At 45.2% G+C, this 8,893-nt stretch overlaps 1 protein-coding gene across 1 annotated transcript in view; it reads left to right on the top strand.

Moving 5' to 3' along the window:
• Napb (N-ethylmaleimide-sensitive factor attachment protein, beta) overlaps positions 1-8,893 on the top strand; it is a 35,082-nt gene that overhangs the window by 6,295 nt on the left and 19,894 nt on the right. Inside the window, exon 2 of the mRNA XM_005380968.2 lies at positions 5,830-5,909. Within this exon, the coding sequence (XP_005381025.1) occupies positions 5,830-5,909 (80 nt within the window). The remainder of the gene's footprint in view (positions 1-5,829; positions 5,910-8,893) is intronic.

Genomic DNA, 8,893 nt, shown 5'->3' with positions numbered 1-8,893 from the left:
AGACACCTCCCAGCTGAGAAAATAAAAATATACAATAAAAATAATGGTGTAGAATTTCAAAACAAGATTGTAGGAGAGTAAGAATGGTTAGTATGTTGCATATTGTTATCTTCAGAGTAGTTGCTCATATTACAAGATACAGGCATGAAAAGTTGATCAAACAATACAGGTATAAACCTTTCTTTTCAATGAACTAGTAGCAGTTAGTAGTATAACTATCTTGTGTGTGTGTGTGTGTGTGTGTGTGTGTGTATATGTATATATATATATTTTTCCTTTTCCTCCTTTTCTCCTTTCTCCCATCCCAGTTTCTCTTTCCTGTGGTGGTTTCTTCCCATTTCACAATACCTATTGTACATCTTGAGTTTTATTTACTCTTTCAGCTTCTTACACTAGGGAAACAATACAGTGTTTACACATGCGAGACTGATTTTAGTGTTATATTTTGTTTTGTTTTGTTTTGTTTTGATACCGGGAATTGAACTCATGACCTCACGCTAGCCAGGCAGGTGCTGCACTGCTCAGCTATATCCTTAGCAGTGTTGTATTTTGAAGGCCTTTTCAATATCTGGAAATCAACAGAATTTTTTTCCTCAAATGTATGAGCATGTTAATTGGTGTAGGGCCTCCTACTGAACTACCCTTGTGTTCCTAGAATAAACTCTAGATTATACTATATTATTTTTTAATGAATTCTGTTGGATTCTGTTTTTACATATTTTATTTAGGATTATTTTACTTGTAAATCTTTTTGTCTAGTCATTATCAAGTTGAAGTGTTGGTGTGACAGGTTCCTCATAAACAGAATTTGGGAGTTTCTACTTTATTCCTAGGCTGGTCTTTGAAGGTTAAAGTAGAATCCACTTATAATAAAACCATTGGGCTTATTGGTGGGTATTTCCTTAATAACTTTCTCTTGGGAATTTGGAATGTTTAAATTACCTATTTGTACCACTCCCCTCTTCATGAATTAATAAAACCCAGGTGTTCCAGTTAGAAATCACTCTAGCTGGACTTAGGACCCCCTGGGCTCCCCACAACTACAAATATGCCTAAATGTCTTTATTCTTTCTATGGGTCGCACTGGAAGTGGTGGATTGGAATTAACTCACTAGAATTCCAATAACTTTTCATGAGATTACAAATATAAACTTCCTGGACCTTGACAAGGACTCTCTATAGGGCTCTCTATACCTGTGTTCAAGGTGGTTTTGAAATTTTTTTGTAGCCCAGGCTGGCTTCAAACTTGGAATCTTCCTGCCTCAGCATCCTGAGTCCCAGGATTTCAGGCGTACCCTGCTACCTCATTTTCTTATCCATTCATCCACTGATGGACAGCTCTTGTCCTGGGGCCTCTGTATTTTCTCTGCTGCAGAAATCTCTGCTTTTTATAGCTCATAAAAGAAGCTGGACTGTTTCAAAATATATTAAACCCAGCTATAAAATAATCTGTAGATTATAGAAGTGAAGGATCAGATGAAAAGAGTTTTAGAATTGATGCTATCACAGAATTAAAGTTCTCTATGGCAGAGATATTTTTAAGCACATTGAATCTGGCCTTCCTTTTCCAGATATGAGACACATGGAAAGCTTTTGAAAAGCTGTAATGTGGACAGGTCCTCCCATCAGCATGCAAAGCAGTTGGTGCTGTCATTGCATTCTGCTTCCTTTCCCCAGAGACTGGGGGCCTGGCAGGAGACACTGCTGGTGAATGCGGACCCCACTGTGGTCCTGGCCCTGCAGACAGTGACCCCTGTAGTCCTGTGACACGTCGTGGCTCCATTGCAGGGTATCCTGGTGAGGAAGCCCAGTCTTTTCTGGTTCTGCATGCACATTGCTACGGCACTGCCATGTGACTTTTCAAAATATTTCTGCTCTAATGGTGATTTTAGAGGCAGCTTTATTTCTGCTTGACAGTTGTCACTGTTTTCTTTCGGGTGCATCTCCTGATGTGTGTCATTCACTCCCACTACTTTAATACATCTCTCTCCCACCCGCAGTTTGAAAGCCGCCTGCACTATAGTCGCCTGCAGTGCTCTGGTGTAGGGATTGCTCAGGATGGGGAGCCCGAGGGCCTTGAATACTTGAGGGCAGTCAGTCCGATTTGCCCATTCTCTGTTCACAGGCCTTGGGGGACTCATCGTGCCGTGGGGCACAGTGGGGTTGTATGTGTGTGCCCAGACTTCTCCCAGCTTGGAAGTAGGAGTTCTTCCTTGGCGCTGAGGCCTCCAGGTGGGCACAGTGCTTCTGTCTGCAGTGCCTTCTAACAGATCTCGTCAGTGTGGCAGGAGGGGTGCGCCCTGGCCTGAAACGGGGGTCAGTGCAGCAGGGAAACATTTTCTTCTTCAGAGTCAGAATCCTGTGATCCCAGCAGATAGCCAGTTAAGCTTTCTTCTTGTAAATTTAGTGCCGTGTACTTACGCTGTTACTCTCTAAGGTGGATTCTTGTCTTTTCAGGAAACTTCTGCCCACTGTGGGTACCCTGGAGTACCCTTTGTTCCTGAAGCCTGGTGGTTCTGTTCTGTTAGTGACGAGTCTTCTCTAGTGGTTTAAAGTGAGACTGCCTCTGCTGATTCTACTTCAGGAGGTACAGGTCTATTGATGAGGGTCAGCCAGGCTCCTGCAGTGTTTTTATGAAGATCACTAAATGTGATGTCAGGAGTCAGCTGTGCCTGCCCTGGCTGGGGCACGTGCAGCCTTTGCCTTCAGATACAGTTTCTCTTCTATAGATGGGCAGAGTGTAGTCCTACCTGCTTTGATAATGACTGACATGCCTTGGGAACACCAGGTGTAAATCTAGCAAAGGACAGGAGTTCTGTAATTCTTTGCTGTGTGTGTCTCTGAAAATAATGGGCTAAAGCACATCTTAATTAAGCTAGTTTTATTTGGAAACCTGTAATGAGAGTGACTACACTGTAATTACAGTTCAAAATCCCTGGTACTGTGCAGAAACACAAGACCTAAGAAGGTGGTGGCCCTTGGTGCTAGGGAGTGATGGCTGAGACTGAGAACGTGCTTGGGTTAGGAATTTTCCACTGGGGAAACCTTCTGGCTAATTTCTGGTGTTTTTTGTTGTTTTTTAATGAGAAGACGTGAAGTATAGAAAAAGGGACATGAGGTGTGAGAGAAAGCTTTGCTTATGCTGATGCTCCTCTTTTGGTGTGCTTCGCTTAACCCCGTCATTCGCTGTGTGGTGTCACCCTGGAATGTTTCCTTATTGGGGATAGAGTAGCAGCTGTGTTGAAATGGAATTGCCAGGCAGCCCACCATCTAATGTGTAACATTCAGTGATTCTTTTTGCATATCCATATCTGTGCAGCTAATTTTAGAATGCAAATCTTCACCCCAAAAAGAAGCAGTGCGCCCTTCGCTCTCACTCCCTCTCCCCCACTTTCCCCATGCTCCCAGTGTCTGGTGGCTTGGTTGGGTTGCTGCAGCAGAACACCTGAGATCAGATAGCTTATGACGAGCAGGAGCTTCTCACAGTTCTGGAGGCTCCAGTCTCCAGTGCAGGGTCAGAGCCCTGTGAAGTCAGGATGGGGCGAGGGGTTGGAATGTTGTGTCCTTAGAGCAGAGGACAGTGAGAAGCCACTCCCGTAAGCTCTTTGTGTAGTGGCATTAACCCATTGATGGTGACCCAAGTACTTTCATGAGGCCCAACTTCCCCCAGTTGCATTGGGAATTGATTTTCAGCATGAGTTTTGGAGGGGACAGAAGCACCGGGCAACAGTTTATGCCTCCAGATTGGCCTATCTTAGAACTCCCTATAAATGGAGTCATAATGTGACCTGCATCTTTCATTTCACATGGTGTTTTCAGGGCTCAGCCTTGCGGTAGGGTATTTTGGAACTTCATTCCTTTTCATTGCCTGGTTATACTCTCTTGTGTGTGTACACATTTTACTTATCTATTCATCAGTTGTTATCCATTTGGGTATTTCTAGTTAATGGCTGTTATAATGACTGCTACTGTGAACATTATACATAGTGTTTGTATGGACATGTTTCCACTTCTCTTGGGAATCGCAGGAGCACATGGAACCTGTTTGAGCAGCTGCCAACCCATTTTCCAGATTGGCAGCTACACTATTTTATTGTCCTCCAGAAGTCGTTTCTGAGAGTTCCCATTTCTCCACATTGCTGCCCAGCACTTATCCGTCCAGTTGTGTCACACATGTGAATTTGATTTGCACGTCCTGTTGGCTAATGAAGTTGGGTAGCTTTGTGTGTGCTTAATGGACACTGTATATCTTTGGAAAAATGTCTATTTAAACCTTTGCTTGTTTTTAAATTGGATTATCTTTATCATGAGTTGTAGGGTTCTTGATAGAAGTTCCTTGTATATTATATGGTGTACATATATTCCCAAAGGCTTTTATGTCTTTAGTACATGGGTTGCTGCAATAACCATCTGGGTTGAGGACCTACTGTGGGTCACCTCTGCTATGACAACTCTAGAAGGATTAGTTTTTTGATTCCCATTAATAACCCAGAGGTAGAAATGATGTACTACCCTTAGTTTGTGTATGCAAAAACGTAGGCCCAGGGACGTTAAGAACTAGCCAGGGTCAAGCTATGAGTAGGTAGTGTGTAAGGTCCGAGTCACCCTGGGCCTCCTGTATGCCCAGCCTGACCTCTACTGGCATGTGTGTCCATGCAGAGCTGCCTGCCTAGCATGTGGGTCCAAGCTGGGCGTGTTCATATCGTGTCCACTCTGCAGTTGGGTATTCCTGTTCCTATGTCTGACTGCACTGGGCTGCTCAGTGTGTGTGCTGCATAGGCCTCGTTTTCCTCTGGTTATTTTTATTTGTAGTGTAGTTAGACACGATGGATGAACTGTCGTTCATAGATGAGCCCTAGCTTGGTAAAAGCGTTGCTGAATTAGGACTCTGGGGACTTACACATGATGAGTTCGGCTGTTATGTAAGAAGGAACATCTGAGCAGCTAAAGCATCCTCCCCCACCCCAGTGGGATCAGCTGCCTGGTGCCCAGTGTTCAGAACTCATTCACACAAAGCAGAGGGCCGTGTTCCCGGATGTTGCAGAATACATTTCTGTCCTGGGAGGGCTGGACCCAGTACTCGTGGGCTGGGAAGGCCTTGCCCCTCTCAGGCTGGCTGGGGATAACTCACAGAGCAGGGTGGTGCCTCTTCCATGCTCTGGCTCAGGTTTTTAAGTCTGAATAAACAGTTCTAAACTCTGGAAAATTGTAGGATAAAACCATTTTTAGCCTTCAGAATTTAATCTCCTTTGGAAAAATATACTTCTAGGATGTAAGAGAGGGTAATAGAGGGATATATGTGATCAAAATACGTTACATGTATAGATGAAAACACCACATTGAAACCCAGTGTTTTGTAAAATTAATAGGCACTAATAAAATACACCTCAAAAATGAACTAAAAGTTGGCTAGCTAAAAGGATAGTAGGCTTCCAGGCTGAAAGCAACTGTGGTGTAATCAGGTGTAAAGGCAAAAAATTAAGTTAAATTTTAGTTTAAAAAACTTTTAATGACCAGACTCATGTAAAACTTGGAGTTTTTATTATAGAAAGGACTCTTCAGTGGGTGCTCTGAATTTTAGCTGGACAAGTCTGGAATCTCCTCTCAGCAGTGTCTGCAGGGGACCTAGGTGGAGGCTTTCCGCCTGTGCCTCAGTGTCCATATCTGGAGCACAGGGATCCTGGCATCTTCTCTGAAGAGCTCTTGGGATCCTGCAACGCCTGTGTGACTCGTAGTGCTCGGGAAGTGTGTGTTACTGAAGATGGGAAGACGAAGGACTTAGATGGTCATTCTAATAAAATGTAACCTTATGTTTGCATTTTTTCTTAGAGGAAACACAAGAATAGAAGAGGCTTGTGAAATGTATACCAGAGCTGCAAATATGTTCAAGATGGCTAAAAATTGGAGTGGTATGTATAACTTTTTGTTTGTTTGCTTTTCAGACAAAATACTTAAAAATCATTTTGTAGGAGGACAGGACTGTTTTAATCCCCACAGAGTGTGAGACTGTGGGCTGGAGACAGGTGTGAGTGCTGCGAGGTCCATATCCTGGTGAATCAAGCTGGAAACCTGACGACAAGCTTCGGCACAGGCAGTGTCTGCTTTAGTGTCTGTAAACTACCTAATATGATGAGCTTGGGATAACTAAAGAGAGTTAAAGTGACTTGGAAATAGGGAGACTAATCTTTGCTTCCTACTAATGTGCTTAAATAAGCGCTGTAGGAATGAGGTTGAAGCAAAACTCATTAAAGCCAGCAGGATAAGTAAGAGTGCCTGGTTTTCTTCCTGTGGGCATTAGTTGGGAATTTCTAACTGTTCCCAGCTCTTGAGATAAGTGACTGAATCGCCAGGAACTGGTGCTCTGGGGGATCTTTGCAAACACCCCAGCAGATGCTCCCATTGCCTGAAGTCACAGGATGGAATTGGCAGGATTATTCTTTGGCCTGCCAGGGGATGGCTCTTTCTAACAGTGACTTGAGAGGAAGGTACATCCTCTCCCCTGAAAGAGAAAGTTCCAGGGCTCAGTTGGTACCTCAGGAGACCCAGTCTGTGATCTGGGCACAGTGCTGTGAGGTGGACAGTGGCTCTCCTGCCTCTTGCAAGCTGTTTGTTTCCCCTTTGCCTACAGGGCAGTTAACTTTAAAATGATTTAGGGGCTGGGGATTTAGCTCAGCGGCAAAAGCGCCTGCCTGGCAAGCGCGAGGTCGTGAGTTCGGTTCCCGGTACCGGAGAAAAACCAAAAAATAAAAAAAAATAAAATAAAATGATTTCAAAAGGAAAGTGCTCCCTTCTTTTATAACTTTAGTTTTGGACTGTAGGACTATAGTTAGAAAGGAGATACTATCTTTTCATAATATACTTACATCTGAATTATATTGTATTGAAAATGGGAAGAAAGTATTGTCCTGGTATCCCTCTCTTTTGTTCAAGTTCTGTAACCCTAAGTTAAAAAGTGGTCTTTCCCAAGAGAACATATACTTAATGATCTAGCAAGCAGATATTCTCCGGCTTGGAAACCCCACTGCCCTCCTGTGCTGTTGCCCAGGCTGACATGCCTGTGCTGCTGCACTGTCCCACGCTTCTCCAGAGTTATTTTAGCCCTCTTCCCTGGCCACTCTTAATGGCAGTCCTTTCCAGAAACTTCCTTCCCTTTGCTCCAGTGCCCTACATCATGGGTTAGCGACAATAAATGGATCATGTAGTGTTTCAGTTATTTCTGTTTGTGCTTTTGTTATTTGGTGACCCTCATTGGAATATAAACCTTGGAGGAGCAGGGTGCTTGATTTATCCCTGCTGTCTGCAGGCCTGAATTTGTGCCTGCAGCATAGCAGGTGTTCAGTGATAAATGAATAATCACAACACCATCCCATCTCTGTATGATTTTAAAGGTTCTTTTATAATAAGCCACTGCCTTTGTTAACTCAGCTTTGAGAGATCAGTATGGCAGGTATTAGGGCAGTTTTACAGATAAGGAGATAGAGCCTGAGAAGCTGGATGCCTTTGCAGAGACCATTGAGTATGGCATTCCTTGAAAAACACTTCTAGGCCTGGAGAGACCAAGCTGGCATTGCTAGCAGTGATTGAATGGGTACTTGGAGTGAAGTGCAAGCCAGTGGCCAGCTGGGAAAACGTCAGAATGAAGGACTTGCACTGTGTGGAGAATGGAGGCTGCTTGAGAGAGCCCGGGAGTTGTGCTCTTCATTCTCAGCGGTGGATGGAGAGACCACGAGTGGTTCTGGGACAGTGGATGTTAACTGCTGAGAAAGCAGTGCTTGCTGGAGAGGGGGTGTAAGTTGTAAAGAGCAGTGACATTTAAATGTATCTTTGCCCAGGTGGAGCGAAGGGTAGATTTGCACACAGTGATAAAAGTGGTGACCTGGTGTGGCCTGGGCTGGGCTCTTGCAGGCACTCTCTGGGGGCCACGTGGCTGTGGTGCCCTCGGGAGGCAGAGTCCTTGGAGCCACTGTCCAGCTGGCGCCTCCTGCGCTGCCTCTTGGTAGTGAGCCACTACCCAAGCACCCGGGACACTGTCCTGGCAAGAGACCCAAGACCTGCTCCTGGGCTCCTGCCCTGTGAGTCACAGGGCCAACACGGGCTCTGCAGGGCCAGAGCAGCATCCACTCTGACTGGTCGGGGCCTCCCTTTGTCAGGAAATTACCATAGGCTGGTAGTTTATAAAACACAGAAACTACTCACAGTTCTGAAAGTGAGGACCCTGATAGCTGCAGACCCGGGAGGGCTGCCTGCTGCCGCTAAGGTGGCAGACAGGATGAGGCAGCTGCCCTCAGCCTCCTTCATGGCCCACATTCTTGAGGGCCGAGCCTGGTACTCTTTTCATCAGAAACCAAGACTTGGAGCAGGAACTACCCCTGGGCAGACCAGCTCCAGGGTTTGTGCAGCTGCTTCCCCCTGAGGCCAAAGTCCAGAACCCTGAGTGGTAATCGGTGGCACCTCTGGAGAGTGTAGGACAGGGATGCAACTGAAGCTTTAACACAACTGGATGCTTTATTTCCCACAAAGAAGTTTAAAGTAGATGGTTAAGCTGGGCATGGTGGCACACACCTGTAATCCCAGCACTCAGGAGGGAGGCTGAGGCAGGAGGATCATTGGGAGTTTAAGACCAGCCTGGGCTACAGAGTGAACTCAAGGCTAGCCTGAACTGCATAGCAAGACCCTCATCTCAAAAAGACGATCAGGGGCTGGGGATTTAGCTCAGTGGCAAAGCGCCTGCCTGGCAAGCACAAGGTCGTGAGTTCGGTTCCCGGTACCAGAGAAAAACCAAAAAAAAAAAAAAAGAAAGAAAGAACATCCAAAACTATGTTACATACAAGGAACACAGTCCTAAATATGTATGCAAGGCCAGAGATATACCTCAGTGGCACAGTGCCTGCCT

Source organism: Chinchilla lanigera, unplaced genomic scaffold (genome assembly GCF_000276665.1).
Source record: "Chinchilla lanigera isolate Chin_1 unplaced genomic scaffold, ChiLan1.0 scaffold00014, whole genome shotgun sequence".
NCBI lineage: Eukaryota > Metazoa > Chordata > Mammalia > Rodentia > Chinchillidae > Chinchilla > Chinchilla lanigera.
Note: the sequence above shows the minus strand (reverse complement) of the source record. Positions and strands in the feature narration are given on the sequence as shown.